Below are 17,675 nucleotides of genomic sequence, written 5' to 3' on the forward strand. Positions count from 1 at the left end.
TAAAGAAATAAGATTGTAGGTTAAGTTGCCACCTTCATACACACAGACTTGCATACACACCAGTCTTGAACAGCGTTGAAGGACTCCTCATTGGTGATGTCATACATGAGGATGAAGCCCATGGCTCCTCGGTAGTAGGCCGTGGTGATGGTGCGGTAACGCTCCTGACCTGCCGTGTCCTGGATGAAATAAATTAACAACGAAGCAGTTATTTCTCACGTCAGACAAGCCCTTTTCCGACACTGAACTGCAAACACCAACAATGATATAACTTATTTAGTTGTTTAAAACCTAAAAACATATTCATGATAACTAAAATGTGCATACGTCATTTCATATTTCATGATTATTTTTGTATAATTTAGTTGTATACAGAAGGTTTAGCCCACAAATCTGATTACAGATGCTCTAACCCCACAAATAACCAAGAGACAGATAGTGTTTCAATTCTATATGTCTCATATATTAATAAGAAGTTGTGTGAGAATGTGTGTTAACACAGCACTTTCTCTAAGACAGTATAGATTATCTCAGTGTAAATGATAAGTCTCTCTATGCTATGAACAAACACAGTGCTGTTGGAGAGCTGCTGAACACTGCAGAAGGAAAACTTTGTTCTGAACTCAAAGCTTTGGTGCATCAGCAAATTTATTTAAGCCAACATTTTATGTATCTTGAGTAAAATGTTGTGTGTGAGGAATGAGCTTATTCCCTCTGAAAAAACTTTATGAATTTTAACAGGCACTTTGGGAGGTAACACACCACTGACTCAGTGTTTCAACTTAATGAATTTGGCTGGTCTGATGATAAAGTAGAATCTGCAGGGTGCAGAAATTCAAGCCTCATTTTTTGTACTTTGTAACACTATTTTAACACATTTTATTTAAAGACACAATCCTTGCTTAGTTTACAACACACTTCAGTGCACCAATCTTCTATCCTTCTTTAAAGATTTGCAATCCTGATGCAACTTTAAGTGCACAAACAAAGACAAAAGATGGTAGAAGGGATAAAAGATTTACAGATTGTAGCAATAACCTGTTTTTAGATGTGTGTACTAGTGTTGACACAGTGCAAACGATTCAGTTTCTTATTTTAGAAATTATTCAAATGTAAATGGAGATCCACCCCAAAAAACAACGTCTGTGAATACTTAAGCTTAAAGATGGGACACAGACAGACAAACACACACCAAGTGTCAGACTTTACATGCAGTATTGTCTCCAGTAAAACCAGCTTAGTAAAATGCCTCCAATGTTTTTTTTTTCTACCAGCAGGTGACACTTCATCAACTCGCTGTGAGGGCTGCCTCTTCGTCCCTCGCTCTTTCTCCTTGGACGCAAACCCAGGTGAGGTTGAATTTCAGTGCTAAATTCTAATGAATGCTCAGAGAATACAAGCCTGGTGTTTCTGATAACCAACACTCTGCATCTCTCTCTCTCAGCCGAGCTGCTTCTGGTCCAACAGCATCACTCAGCTGTCAGTGTGCAGATCAGAAGAGCAAAAGACAGAAACTGACATCTGCAAAGTTGGGTGGAAGTAATCAGGTATAATTACTGCCCCTATGGTAAGTATGTAGTGTACCATAACATTTATGAGCATTTACATAATGTTAACAACTGCATTATAGTGTGTGATCTAATGTTTATATAATGCTTATAAATGCTAGATGGGCAAATGTGTTGGTGTGTTTATTATTTCAGACACATCACACCACATATACAGCAAATACATAGTTAACATTAAATGTTCTAGGGAATTATATTTATGCTGAATTATCTAAACAACACACACATAACATGAACTCCAATGTACATTCTGACATAGAGTCTATAGACGTGTACACACACAAATATACACAAATACAAACCTAACAGACATACTTCTTTTCTTTTCTTTTCTTGGACTCATCAAAGTGTCTTTTCATTCAATCACACATATTCTCAGGTCACAGTAATACTGTGATATATATCTGTAGCTCCATATTATTAGTGATAATGTGCTGCTACTGCAGTTTATGTCATCCACTCAGTGTGCTGCAGGCCGCTCGAGGTGAGAGCATCAGCTCTATACCTAAAATGTCAGTGTAGGTAGCACTGAGAGGTGTTACATAATGAACACATTGGAGTTCTTGTTTTACCATGAGCCCTGAAAACAGTTAAAGCTGTTAATGTTTTAGATGAGTGAACAGCTTGTGTGCTAAATTAAAATATTGTGATATAATGTAGTTAACCGCTATAACTAAGGTGAGAGCCTCGACATAAATTTGGCACAGATTGAGAAAAGCAAGAATGAATCATCATTGAGGATATGAAAGGTTTCTTTTTCATTCTTTAATTTTCATCAAAGGGATTTGATTTCAAATACAAATTTTAAATATTTGGGCTGTAGGAGATACAGTCTCACATGTTTAATATCTGAGATTATTGGTGAACTATGTGAAGCTTTTATTTAAATTTGCTGCTATTCTTTCTTTAAGTGCTACAGGAACATATATTTCTGTTGTTTATGACAGGTGATGGAGCTGTAAGGCAGTTTTATCTTCAAATAAACCCTCATTCAATGTTTTCCCTGCTTCGTGGACTTGTGAATACATTGTATTTTCACAGGAAAGTTTGATTTAATTCAATGAAACACGAGTCAAAAATTAAAATACATTGCAGACTAAGTAACACACTGCATGGACGGAGGAAGGTTTCTGAAGTAAGAGCAGAAAACTAGCGTGAACTGAGATAATAGAAAGACATGACAATATTTGTGGTTATGGTGCGGTATGTTACTGTTGTAAATATAATTAAAGTGCAGAATTTAAACACCATCTTTGGTCTGTTTGGTGGCAATATCAATGGATGTGAGAAGATTAAATAAAATTTGAAAATACATTAACACCATTACTTAAGTAATGTATCAACATTTGATGTATCCAGCCTATAAACATGAGAATGAGCTGATTTTCTGTATTTTATGTGATTATAAATTGATCTTTAGTTTGGCTGGACAAAACAAGATATTTGGAGAGGGGGCTCTGGACATTTCTTTTAGTACTTTCTGACATTTTATGGACTAAATTGTTAATTACTTGATTAAAGAATATTCAGAAAAATCAATAAAAAAAATATGTATTGGCTTCACACTTAACACAAGTGAGATAATATTTATAAACACATATAAGTCTATATAAATGGGATTAACTGTACTCACAATTATTATACATACTGTATGTTCACTTTTGAGCTCATTACTCAAAACCATCTTCATTTTTACTCTACAGTAGTCTCAGCTGAGAGAATTGCTGATTGGTGGGGGGATGGGGTTTTTGCAAGTGTAAGTGTATGTATGTGTGTGTGTGTGGGCATGTGCGGTCGGCAGGGAGGGGATATCTACTCGGGTAGATGTGTAGTAATGGGGGAGGGGAGAGCAACACCCAGTCATCCATTTCTCATGCTCTGATTGGCCGATCGTGTCTTCCTTACCAGAGGCAAGACCTGGCAAAGGCTGACAACAGAGAGAGCACTACACACACACACACACTCACACTCACAATGCTGTTCACCATCGTAACTCAGTCTGCTGCAGAACGTGCAGTAACAGTGGAAATGATGTTATGATCTACAACGCGTTACTGAAACACCAGTTTTCTGCAGGGAGTCTGTTCTCACAGCTCATGATTGTGTTCACTTCACATGTCTGATGCAACAAAACATCAGAAAACCCCACACCTGTGCTGTGTTTTCATATTGTGACGCTTCTATTGTATTCTATTGATTTCTACTTATGCAAGGGGCAGCTGGATGAGCAGGCTGCAGAGAGGATGACACTGTGTGCAAATATATGCATGTTCACTGAGATCTGAGGAAGGTCTGCATAATAAAACTGCACCACAGGGCAGCGTTTCACAGAGCCGCAGATAAGTCTGTTAGACGTGTTATAAAATATCTTATGAAATGTTATTTCCTGTATTATTAGATATAATTTAAAGGTGTAAAATTAAAAGGGTCTGTTGGCAGAAATGTAGTATAATATGCTTAACTATACCGATCAGCAATAACATTATAACCACTGGCTGGTGAAGAGAATAACACTGATTATCTCGTTATCATGGTACCTGTCAGTGGGTGGGATATATTCGGAAGCAACTGAACATTTTGTCCTCAAAGTTGATGTGTTAGAAGCAGGAAAAATGGGCAAGTGTAAGGATTTAAGAGACTTTGACAAGGGCTAGACAAACGGTTGGGTCCAGGAGCAGTCTCCAAAACTGCAGCTCTTGTTGGGGTGTTCCTGGTCTGCAGTGGTCAGTAGTTTGTGGTAAGTGGTCCGAGGGAAGGAAAAGCGGTGAACCGGGGACAGGATCATGGGTGGCCAAGGCTCATTGATGCGGGGGCCCTGTGGGGGGCGAAGGCTGGCCCGTGTGGTCCAATCAAACAGACGAGCTACTGTAGTTAAAACTGCTAAAACAGTTCATGCTGGATCTGATAGAAAGGTGTCAGATCACACAGTGCATCACAGTCTGTTGTGTATGGGGCTTTTATTTACAGATGCTGCGGATTGCTTTCAGCATCGAATGTACAACCCAAGCTTGCAGCCTTGAAAGTTTCTCCATCATTCTTGGAAAGGGAGAGTGAAGTGACAGAGTTTCATATCCGCGACTACACTGCTAGATGCCACTAAATCCAACACACTGAAACATGACTAATAGGTTTCAGGTTTCGTTTCAAAGGTTCAAAGTGAGTATCACATTGATGTGTCTTGTCATCTTTCTCTTAAGCATCAAGCCTTCACCCTCTGATTATGCTTTTACATTCAGATGTAGACCAGGTGCTCTCAAAACAAACCACCAGAAGTAAACGTCTTTACAGCTGCTCTGAGCTGAATGCCTGCTACCACTGAGAGATACAAGATGCAAAAACAAATGTTGTAATTTTGCACCTCCACACACCTGAATACGCAAAGCATGCAGAGGAAAGAGAGAATCAAATGCACTTGGTAGAAGCACAAGGAAAAAGTTGGACACATGTGGCCCAAAGGTGATATGTGAAACTGCAGCAACATGGGACACTGGGGGGAATTGGGGAAAAGAGACGAAAGCTGTGTGTGTTTTTAGATGTTAGTTTGATTTACTTCCTTCCAGGAAACTCAACACTTCTCCAGATGTCTTACCCAGATCTGTAGTTTGATCCTCTTGTCATTCCTGTAGATGGTCTTCACCTTGAAGTCAATGCCCACTGTACTGACGAATGCCGGTGTGAAGGAGTCGTCGGCATAGCGGAACAAAAATGAGGTTTTGCCCACACTGCTGTTGCCAATGATGAGGATCTTGAACATATAGTCAAAGTTTTGGTCCGAAGACTCCTTCTGCCCGTAGGTCGCTGTTGCTGAGGCCATCTGTGGACAGAGACAAACGAGAAAAATAAAACTTTAAAGCAACATTATGTAATAGTTTTGGTGCTACACCCACTTACAATAGATTGAATGAAGCATCTCTCATTCCCACTCCTATATGCCTGTTTTTGCACTATGTAACTTGGTTGATTTGGGATAAGATCTCCTGTGCGAAGTACGTAACACTTAACTGACACACCAACTGTCACTAATTTTGGTGAAACTGGATAATATTATATGGAGAAAATGTGGACTGCAGGTGGCCTCTTTGGTCATTTGCTCCTTTTAGTCACATACAAGGCAAAGACGCTAAGAGAAGTCAGTTGATCTGATAAAACTTAAAGGAAAACTGTGGGTAAGAAAAAGAAAATGCAGACTGGTCCTGCAACAATTAGTTGATTATTCTTTGTTAGTCAAATCGTTTCATAATTTATTAATCATTTAAAATTATTTTTTAAACAATAATGCTGAAATTATTTATATTAAACTGAATATATTGAGTTCTGGAGTGCAGGTTGAATAAAACAAGCAATCTGAATACATCTCCTTGGGCTGTGGGATACAGATGTTTTTCACACCATTTAAAAAACATTAATTACAATTAATTAAGAAAATAATTGAAAAGATGACAGAGGATTCTTGCTGATTTAGACCCAGATGTGGATTGAATTCCTCTGTGATACAGAATGGACCCACAAACTGGGGATGTTAGCTTGCAGGATTAACCCTGAGAAGCAGGTCGGGGGACGGGATGAGGTACTGCTGGAACCTGGCAGACATTCGTTTGTAACCGAGCGCCACGAGCCTTTATCCAGGCACAGCTGATGATCAAAATGTAGGCGTGGACATGACTTGAGGGTTTCCTGGTTGGCAAAGCCGACCCTCTCTGAATTAATGACACTATATTATGTAGAAAAGGTCACACATTTAATGAGTGTTTAGACAAAAGATGTGATTCTGTCAGCATCTGTTAGGCTCAGCATAACAAATGATGGTGATTAACTAGTCAGGCTTAAACACTTCACATTTGCTTCATGGTAATTAATCAAAGCAGCACATTGCAATGTCAGGGGAAAACAGAAAACCCATCTTCCCTCTTTTCTCAATTTGGCAAAATGTTGGAGGCAAATCTCAATCAGTCACAATCAGCTGGGGATGTTTGAGGAATAATTCACTGCACAGGCAGCTGCGGGTCAAACACCGAGATTTAGTTATTTTGGAGTTTTATATTCACCAGCTGGATGTGTTTTTTAACATTAGTAGCTCTGTATGTACCGTCGATTACTGTAATCAGAAGGTTATTTTAACCAGCAAACGTTGACTGCTCCTTCATGGCAGGAGTCCCAGCTGGAGTTACAGTCAAGGAAAGATGTAGTTTTACACCAACAATGACACCGCTAAGAAGTAAGTATATGATAGAGGTAACTTTAGACTAGCCCACACACAGTATCTACAACAGCAGGTAGTTATGCCAACTGGAGAGCTATAGGCTAACCAAAACATATATCTGCTATTCAATGCAGTTTCCCTACGACATCTTGAACAGATTGATCCCAAAGACAAGATTCAAGCTGTCAGAGCTTCATGCTGCTTGGTCACATTTACTTTGTCTATGTTAAAATTCCTGAATCTCTACAACAATTGTGATCAAAATCATCATGACCGATAAAAATGGAGACAAATATGAGAATAACACTGTGGTTGACAAATAGCATATTTCCCTTTAACTATGTGAACGTGATGCCTTTCTTGAACAAGACTGCTTTTTTGGACAGAAACCTTAACTTTGCAAACCCTGAAGTTCCTCAAGACTGAAACATACTTCTTCAGGCTGCATGTTGGCAAACATCAGGTGTTGTTTGGAGACTTTTAGTATTTATAACTTGTTCTTTTTTTTTCTTTCTCTGTTTCAAATTTCCCCCTGACAGGAATTTGATCAATTAATCATCCAATTAGTTCGCTAGATATGCAGATCTGCATTAAATTGGTGTGAATATCAGACCCACCCACAGTCCGAAGTTGGAAAGGTATGATGACGGCTTCTGAAGCAGCTCTGAAGAACTGGAAGCTTAATGCCAGCTTCAGTAGAAACACCATCAGCTACATGCTTGCGACAGAACCGTGCTAACTCCTTACTGTGCTACAAGAATTCAGGGCAACAAGGGGCTAAAAGGATTCAGGAAACCTTGACTCTTGAGGAGAGCACAATGATTTGAGCCCACAGGCTTCAGAGTCCCTGCACCCTGCTCTATATTTAGACTGTTATCTCAACTCGGCTGCAGTGGAACACGAGAACTCTCAGGGAATAAAGCACAAACAAAACAAGTGCACCCTCCTCAGAGCTCCGGCCTATCGGTTTACATGAAGGAACACAGAGATGCTTGATAAATAATAAAAAAGCACTGACCCTTCCTCAACACATTGGTGTTTTTAGGCAAAGGGGGGCTGAGAAGGCAGATAGAGATGTAACTTAAAGCTATAACCCAACCTGCTACACCCACTTACAACTGTAACTGGAGTTCAAACAGGAAGTTAAAGTGAAGACGAATAGCTAGACCAGAAATCACACAAAAAAATGTTTTATAATTCCTCGTCTAATTTGTGTAAATAGGATTTTGTTTCTCAGGCTCTTAGTTTGAGGACATCTGAACTCGCAGCAGCATGGCTGTCGATTTCTATTTGGTTGATGACAAGTTTGTCTCCGCCTGTGACGTCAATAATTCCTCACAAATCTGCAGGCTGGAGCTCCTGCATGTACTTCAAAAGACTGCATGATTTACAATAAACATTAGGAGATATTATTATTTATTAAGAGTCAGCATTTTAACCTCATGGTCACTGTCATAAAACGATGCTGCAGAACTTGATTGGCATCCAGTTGAGTCTTTTAGACGACTGAAAATGTGACTGAAAAGTCTCAGAGCTCTGCAGTGAAGTGAACTGCAGTGTGACTCACGCAGGGTGAGAGAGCGTAATCTATACCAGCTACAGGAAAAGAGAACAAACACAGGGGTCGAAGGAGACGTACGGTATGTTGACAAAGATCCTACCTGAATTAGATGACCCACAATTATCGAACAGCAGGCCGAACTTCTGTAAAATGTTATGGAAAGATGGTTCAGTTGTCCATCAGCATTCAAAGGACGACACACTTATGGAACTAATTCACATGATTATCTAATGTAAGTTCATTTGGTTCTCTGGAAAAAACATATTTTTAAGACTTACTGTGTGTCTCAAAAATATCTTTTTCCAGAAGAAAGAAGTTGACCGAGGTTCTGACCGGCTTGCTTAACTGTTACATAGGAAGGTTTAACTACGCAGATATTAGGAGTTGGTGGCGCTAATTCTCCAGCCAGGTGCAACTAAACCAATGCAGAAGAAGAAGCAAAAGGGATAAAGTAATGAAAAGAGTTCCAGTCAAACATCAAGAAAAAGGATGGAAATGTGGCATTTATGTTTGTTCCAAGAACCAGTGTGTAGATTATAACTCTATACCACTCGCATCTGTATTTGACGACCATGGAATGAGTACGGCCGTGGAAAATGTAAATAAAACGTTATTTGTTTATCCGTTCTGAGCTACTGTAGAAACATGGGGGACTGCACGGAAAGCGACCCGCAGCATCTGTAGATACAAACGGCTCAATCTTAGGTAACAAAAACACAACGATTCCTATAGTTAATTAATTATACACTATTGAAAACATACCTATGAATATCATATTGCATACACTGGACCTTTAATTTGGGAAAGGCTACAGTCTCCTCATCACTCCACACAGATTTCATCTTCCACCATTTTTTATCTCTTCAGTGACAGTTTGAGAATAATTCACCTGCTTCATCTACATCATGATTTACTTTTCTATTTCCATTGAACCATTTTGGTTTTCTTTATCAAATTTGGCTACTCGGGCAAGCAACTCTTTTTATTTCTGGCATTTCTCAGATTTTAAAACGCGCATTAAAATAAAACATAAAAACACATTTGTGAAACACTTTATCAAAACATTATATAATTCTGTATGTTGAATTCAAGTGGTAACCATTTAAAAAGCACTTCACAAAAATAACACAATATACCTTAAACTACAAAATGCTAACATTAGCCTTAAATCTTGCCTTAAATTTTGCCTTAAATGGCCTTAAATGTAAAGATATGACTGAAACAACAGTGATATCACACTTGATCACAGTTTGGTGTTCGATTTCGTCTTCGGCCAGCCTTATTAAAAATGTATTTGCTCGTGTTACTGTTGCACCAAAGTGTCTCCACTCAGCAGATACTTCAGCCCATGTGCTTCTTATCAGCGGCTTCCTTTGAGCTGAGTCAGCGGTGTTGCAGTGACAGAACATTAGGAAATAAGTTTTAAACAGACATTCGAGCCAAGTTCTTACAGTCAGTTTAGAGTCTAAACTTATTGATTATCTTTGCTTCTTCATATTAATTACCCTTTAATACAAGCTCACATCTATACACTTCACCTCTTTCCCTGCATTTTCAACCACTATTTCTCTTTTTCCCCTACATGTCTCTATAAAACATATTTCTATCTGAATTCATTCCCCATTTCAGGAATATTTGCTTTATCTGTCAAGGTGCTGCAGCTTGATCTGACCTCCTGTCTCTTTCCTAAAATCTACAACGTGGATTTACTGAGCTTGTTCTGGAGCAAAGTGCTGGTTTGATACCTAAAAATGGAACGTGAGCATGTGACAGTTTTTAATAGCAGCGATTAGAGGTTGAATATTAGCAGCCACTTCTGGAAGTCTGGATCTTGTCAAACATTTTCAGAGGAGGCCGTTGAGTGTCTGCTGTACGTGGCGGTGTGGTGAGATTACCGCAGCCTTTCCTCTGCGTCTCAGAGATTAGCTGCGGAGAAGAGAGTTGGCTTAACCTTCACTAAACACTAATTTGATACAGAAGCTTACAGACCGAGGCTTCTGTGCTTAATCTCAAAGTAATTAACAAATTCTCATCAGGCAAATGTCTTCCAGCCTGCAGGACACCGCTGCTGCTTTCATTTGCTGTCGACTGTAAACAGCCTTTGAACAAATCTACAAGTCAGGTGTGCCGAACGGTGAGAGCATCCATAGCGCATGGGTTGGTTACAACTTATGATTTAAAGAGACTGGAAGCTGTACAGTGAAGTATACATTACATTCACTTGCGGTAATGTAACACAGTACTGTTCTTAAATCAGTAATCACATGACAGTTACTAGTCAAACAATTATGTTGTTATTTGTGTTACATAAATTGTTCAATCCAAAAAATCTAATGTTTAACAATCGGTTAGGTGACTTTGCCCTCATTGAGGAGGATACGTCTTCCTTTAACTCCGACACTGAATATTCAATGAATATTTGAAGTTTTGGGGAAGAGATAGAGAGTTCCCTACAATATCCATGAAATTCAACACAGTGACACCGTCTAGAGGAGGAACAGGTTGTTTGACAGACTCCTCCTCATGAGGTATAACCACTGCTTCGGTGATAAATACGTCATATAATCTGGACTAGTCCACTATAAAGACGTTGTTTGGTGAGCAAGCGACTCGAATGACTTTGTTTGAGTGTGTTTAGCTCGCCACACGCAGTTCGTATTACGTTATCTCAGCACGGACTGTAATTAAAAATGAACGTAGCCTCCTTTGACGTCAGCCATAGGTTTCTGGATACAGGGAGGCGTGGTTGGAGCTGAGGCAGGCTGAAGGAAGCCTAATAACACCCACCTGTCACTCAAAGCGGCCATGTCCTTAATTATCCATAAGAAGCTGAAACCTGATCAAACCTAAAAGAAAAATGTATCAACTTATCGATTAGTTAACTAATTGTTTCAGCTTATTTGTTTGTGTGAGTAACAAGTTGATCCACATATGTTAGTAATCTGTATTCCTACATTTACATATATTGCTCTTTTCTTGCAGTTTTATTTGTTGTTTTCTCTGTTTTACTTTTTATTAATGTTTACATTTCTTATTATAGCTTATTATAATATATTTGCTGCTGAATGTGCTGACTCATGACCCTGCTTCCCCACAGGGATCAATAAACTCTCATCATCATAACCATCCTCGTTATTATCAGTTTTACATTCGACAGATATCTTTAAATACATCTCTAAAATCTAATTTTAACCAACAAAGTGATTCTAAATCTGTCGTGACAACATTTGTGAGTCTAAATAAACGGATTCAGGCTCTGAGAAAAAACAACAACAATGCTGTGGTGTACTAATATTGATTAATATTGTCTGTAATGTGTATTTCCCTCGTGTCTAAGTGATTCTGATGGTTCAAAGCTGCAAAAAGAAATTAAAAAATCCTTACACATTTCACATCAACACTATTTCAGCCACTTTAAATCAAATCGAGGTTGTCATGGTTTAAATACCAGAACCAGCATGCGAAGACGAGATTAAATGTCAGGGGGGGACATGATTTGAAAGCTTAAGCCAGGTGGGACAAAGACTGCAAAATGGACACTAGCTGCTGAGGAAAACTGAGCTGCTCTCATCATGGAGGAGGAAGGGACGTGTTTTTAATCCTTGAATATTTGGGCCTTTTTCGGGAGACTGAGCTGATAAATCAACATCTCTGATCTATATCTATATCCGGTGTATAACAGTAGTTACTGTTATACACCGGATTCTTATAAATGCTTGTGAGATCAGGTTGAATCATTTAGAAAAAATTGATCATGCAGAAGAGAAAAAAGCAACATTTTTATATAACATAAAGCACTGAAGATTGCCTTTTGAAAAATATTTAACATAATGATAGAAACTATGCAGAAAAACAATCCATTCATCCATCTTAATCAGCACATTGTCAGTAATTGTGTTGTTTTTTTAATCCTACTTCAATCATGACTAAGAGTTGTTAGTTTCTGTGCTGGACGATGACATCATCAAGCTTGCCACTAAACCTGTCACCTAAAAGAGATTGACGTCCTACAGGAGCTGGATTGATCCAGAGCTAAGTGCTGCTGCAGCTATAGTCAGGCTCATTTAATCAGTATTGGGTGGCTTCCTGCAGACCGATGGCTAATCCTCAGCTGATCCAAGAGCATCTAAACACCTTCCTGCTTAAAGACAGTTACGGAGAAACCTGCTGACACGACCAGCAGAGGCGTCTTCAGCTCCACGACACAGTGGAAACTTTCAGAGAGCATGAAACATACTGGAGTTTCAGTTAAGTTCTGCACTAAAGTACAATGTTGTCTTGTACTCTACTACATCTCAGAGGGAAATATTATACTTTTTACTCCACAAAATGTATTTGACAACTTCAGTTACTAGTTGCTTTCCATATTCAGATACAAAATATAATAAACAAATAAATGTATTCATAATTATAGGATCAGATAAGACTATTGAAACTCTTCTTCTTCTTTATAAAGTAATGAAATTAGCTCCACCTGTACCAGTTGCACCATTAATGTGAGGTACACATTAATGCATCAATTAATTATAATCCAATAATATAATACACAAATGGACCATGAGAACTTTTGGTACTTTATAATACTTTTACTTAACGGACCAGTGTGTAGGATTTAGCGCATGGCAGTTCAACATGGCAGACTCCACGGAAGGATCTGTAAATACAAACGTCTCATTCTAACGATTCCTATATTCAGGTGATTATACACTAATGAAAACATACCTAAAAATATTATATTCCATTTGTCCTATTAGATCCTCTTAAATGTTTCACACTGAACCTTTCAGTAACATTTTGAATGCAGGACATTTTGTATCTCCACACTGTGATATTGCCACTCAAAGAGCTGAGTACTTCATCCACCAGGTACTAGTAGCAGTTGAACGCCGCACATCATAAAACGATAACAATTCTCACACTGTGTGACCTCTACAAGCCTAAACACTCACATGAGATAAATAAGCGAGCTAGCATTAGCAACACCTCTTCACCTTCCATAGTATGTCCTTGCACTGCCAGCCGTGAAGCATCCCTCTTCTTCTACTGTTCTATTGTACTCTTTAAACACAGTTATAAAAAAAAGTACCATGAAGAGTCAATACTTCTTAATCAAGGGGTCAACCCCGCCCTCGGTTGGACATTAGTGAGCATTGCTATTTTGCAGATCAAAGGTCAGACAGATTGAAATTTGCACAGATTAAACAAGGCGAGATCTACGAATTTGCAACAGTAAGCAGATGCATCTCGTTCCCCTCCTTATTAGGACAAATAGGTAGTGGAGGATAGTCATTAAGTACATTTACTTAAGTACTGTATTTAATGACAATAGTGAGGTACTTCTGCTTTAATCTCCATTTTATGCTACTTTCTTCACTTCAAACATGATCACTTTATAAAAGACGATGCCTCCTCTACCTCGACCATCTACAATACCAGTAAAATATAGCCTTGGCCTACATATTAACACATTAAAATAATAATCCAGTAATATAACACACAATCCAGCATAATGAGTACTTTTAACTTTGGTACATTTTGTTGGCTATATTTCTGTTACTTGAGTAAATGATTGATTGATGATTCTCTTTCTCATTCTCTGTTAGAAAGAAAAACTCCAAACTGTGACAGACTGAGAGGGTAGAAGAAGATTTTCACAGATCTAAAATGTTCTACTGAACATGAAAATTTTTTTCACACCCAAAATCACAACTAGGACCAGAACTAGGAAGCTAAATCTAAATTAGAGAAACCAGCAGGACTCTAAAGAATCAAATATTTAGATTAAATTAAAAATCTTTAAGACAATATAGATGAGGACCGTAAAACTCTAACCACTCGAGCCAAGAGACTTGTAAAACTCAAAATCAATTTAATTTTGGAGGGTTATATTGCTGTTGTTTAAGTGAAGTCAGCAGCCATTTGACCTCTGACTCTTCTGGCAAGCAGCTGGTGTGTATATCTTCCCCTCACTGTCTGCTGTCCTGATCTCTCTTATTACGCTCCACAAATGTAAAATAGTCAGTGTTTTTTATGCCAAAATGTTAAAAATATTCAGTGTTACAGACCTGATTTCTCATGGGTGGAAAAGTGGGACATTAAAACTGGACCACTGAAACACAAATTGGTCAAATTAATTTACAAAAAACCTTCATCCACATCCGACAGTTCACCTGACGTGTCATTTATCACTATATTACCAGACAGCCTCATCAACAAACAATGCACTGAAACAGAGAAGATGTCTCCTCACTAATGCAGCAGTGCTTGTATGCAGCTGCTGTCCCGCTTCCAGGTTGCCTGAGACGGCATTTTTTTCCTCCAATCACGTGCCTCCATTTTCTAGGAAGCGTGGGGATGCAGATGAGAGGAGGGTAAGCTAAAAATAGCATTTTATTTTTTCTTTTTTATTCTTCACAGCGAACAGAAAGCAGAGAGGGGAGCAGCCAGGATGTGGGAGATGTTTTTGTGGGTTGCTTGAGTCTGCAGGTGAATCCAGGACATTCTGGATTAAAAACAGCTTCATGTCTGTTTATAAACCGGTTTATATTTATTGAATTAATATCTTTCTTTTATTTGACACAATTCTTCCCTGTTTTTATATACCTATCACGTATATTTGAGCATTTTTATGATCAAAAAACCTACAAGAATTTCCCCTTTCAGAGATCTTTTTGCTTTGTACGTAAAAGCCTTCGAAGCAGATGGGACAGCCGCTCTTTAAAGTATGAAATGTCTTAATTAGAGCCGTAGTCAGACAAGAAAAGTCCCAGAAACACTGACAGACTAATATCTGAAATGTAATAAAAATATAATGACCCAAGCATATGAATCTGAGCTTTGCTGCTAGCAGTGTTTGTCACAGGCAACGTGGATGTGTGTTTTCCCAGGAGACACAATCGATGCGTCAGTGTTGCCTTCAGTAACTTCACTGTCAGCAGAGGAAGTGCAGACTGTCGGCTCACATTCAGACTCATTCAAACACATGAAAACATTGCAGGTTAAAACCGAAAAACTGCAGCACAAGAATCACTCCCAGAAGACTTTATAGTCTAATCTTTGTGTTGTTGTATTGTACCATTATATTGATTAATTCTGATAAAGAAACTGCTGACTGACTCTTAAATCAACTATTACATCATTATACAGCTTTGAAAATAGTAGGTGAAGCCAAAACATCCTCTGACAGTCTCTCTCTTTAACACACAAACTTACTTTCATCTATAGACTCAATTGTAAATCACTGGATAAGAAAATGTTTCTATCCATTCATAAAGCCGACATTTTAAAGGACCAGTCTCTATGATTTTAGTGGCATCTAGTGGTGAAGTTGCAGATTGCAACCATCTGAATACAACTCAGCCTCCCAAGCATGTCGAAGAAACTACTAACTAACTGACCCTTATCTACACTGGACCTTTCAGAAACTGGAGCATTTATATGTTAAGCTACAACTATTTATATTGGGCTTACCCAGTATACATATATGTATATGAAAGTCCTATAGTAAGTCCAATTATATACAGTTTCTGTGTTTATTTTCTTTAAAATTCATTTTTTTCTGTTTTCTGGGATGGGCTGCAATATGGGAAGCGCGCGCGCGCGCACACACACACGCACACAGGTACACACACACGCCAATGCATTATCCAAGACCTGATTGGTTTAGGACTGAATGTTTTATCATACCACAGGAACACAACAGTCTGGCACACTGCTCAATGTTTAATGAATTACATTCTAATAATATGATAAGCATCCAAACATCCGGACTGATAGTGAGTCAGTGGTACTACAGTGGTGACCTTATAGCTTGTTTCATGGTAATAATCTATACAATATAACACAATTACTGATGTTTGTACGTATGCGTGTCAAAAAATAACATATATGATTCCTGTCGTCTGGTTTTCTCTATGAATGGATTTTAAGTGTTTGAATTTAAATCCATTGTTTCTTCCTCAGACACATTTAGACACATTTTTCCTCATTTAAACCATCGGACGGACGGTGTGAAACGCCTTTTCCTGCAGGACAGGCCCTGAGTCAATCCAGAGATCCACTGAACCAACCTTCACATCCATCCACACACACCAACACTAATGAATGTGCATTTTAGGCATGCGATGACGGTTTTAAGGTTTTCACAATGAGAACAGCTGTTCTAGAGCAGGCATCTTATGTCAAAGGCTCTTTAATTTGAAATCCTTTTCTTGATATTTAAACACAAACGCTCACAAACATTGGATATTAAACGCAGTATATTTAAACATAAGATGTGTGTCTGTGTAATAGATTAATAAAGACAGAAATCCCACCTTTATAGATTTCTATCCGGCTGCTATCCACCGCGTCCAGCAACCCGCAGAAACACCACCGCTGTCAAGTTAGAAAGGTTGTGTAATGTAACATCCGGTTGGGAATTCCAGAATAAAGGTCCAATCCAATCCAATCCACTTATAACACGAATTTCAACCAAACACCAAAGGTTTTCCCAAGTGCGCCAACAAAAAGATATACACGAATAAATAGATACTGGCACAGCAATAGTGGGTCGTTAAATAAAAGGCAATAAAATAAAATAATAGAAATAAAAAATAGTGAGTCTTTTATATAACAGAGAAATTGCCTGGGCCCGCAACAGGTAAAATTGCATGTAATCCTTCCCTCTGTGTCGCGAAAAGAGTGGTTTTAAGAAGAGTTTTAAAAATGAGACCCCAGAGAGGTGGACTGTCCTAATGTGCCAGTGGCAATCCATTCCAAAGTTTTGAGCTGCAACGCGCTCGTCTCTGAGATAGCCTAGCTTTAGCACTGTCAGGAGCTAGACCCCCGGTAAGCTGACCCTGAGAGATGGACTGGGAAGTGAGGGGTGCCAGCAGCTCAGCAGAGGTAAAGTGGCGGACAAAGGCCATTCAAGCTTAAAATAAATTTAATACAAATAATTTTAAAATGATCCTAAGTGGACGGGCAGCCCCAGTGGAGTGAGCTAAAATAGGTGAAATTGCTTATACTTGCATGTCCAGTTTAAAAGCGTGAAGCAGCATATTTGTACCAGTTTTGAAGACCCCGAGCAATTGAGGACCACTAACCCCCCAATAAATAAAGTGCATTAAGTAATACGCAGCCGAGTGGTCACAAAGGGCGTGGATTACTGTCTCAAAGTGCTGTCTCCTGAAGGACTGGTTTGATCTTTGCCAGCTGCCTTAACTGGAAAAAGCTAGATTTCACTACAGCTTTTATCTGCTGTCAAGTTCAAGGTCTGAGTCTACTTTTACCCCAAGATTTTTTACAATTGGTTTGGCAGTATTGGTAGACGACTCGTCCTAGTTCCCTACCTACGGCGTAACAC

General features: G+C 38.7%; 1 protein-coding gene across 1 annotated transcript in view; it reads right to left on the reverse strand.

The window, feature by feature from the left end:
• rab3ab (RAB3A, member RAS oncogene family, b) overlaps window positions 1–16,717 on the reverse strand; it is a gene marked incomplete in the record, with an annotated part of 22,001 nt that extends 5,284 nt beyond the window's left edge. Inside the window, 3 exon segments of the mRNA XM_035654121.1 lie at window positions 73–179; window positions 5,158–5,382; window positions 16,645–16,717. Coding sequence (XP_035510014.1) covers window positions 73–179; window positions 5,158–5,382 — 332 coding nt within the window.
• Window positions 16,718–17,675: the final 958 nt, after the last annotated feature.

Source organism: Morone saxatilis, unplaced genomic scaffold (assembly GCF_004916995.1).
Source record: "Morone saxatilis isolate NCDOM2014 unplaced genomic scaffold, NCSU_SB_2.0 Contig12, whole genome shotgun sequence".
Lineage (NCBI taxonomy): Eukaryota > Metazoa > Chordata > Actinopteri > Moronidae > Morone > Morone saxatilis.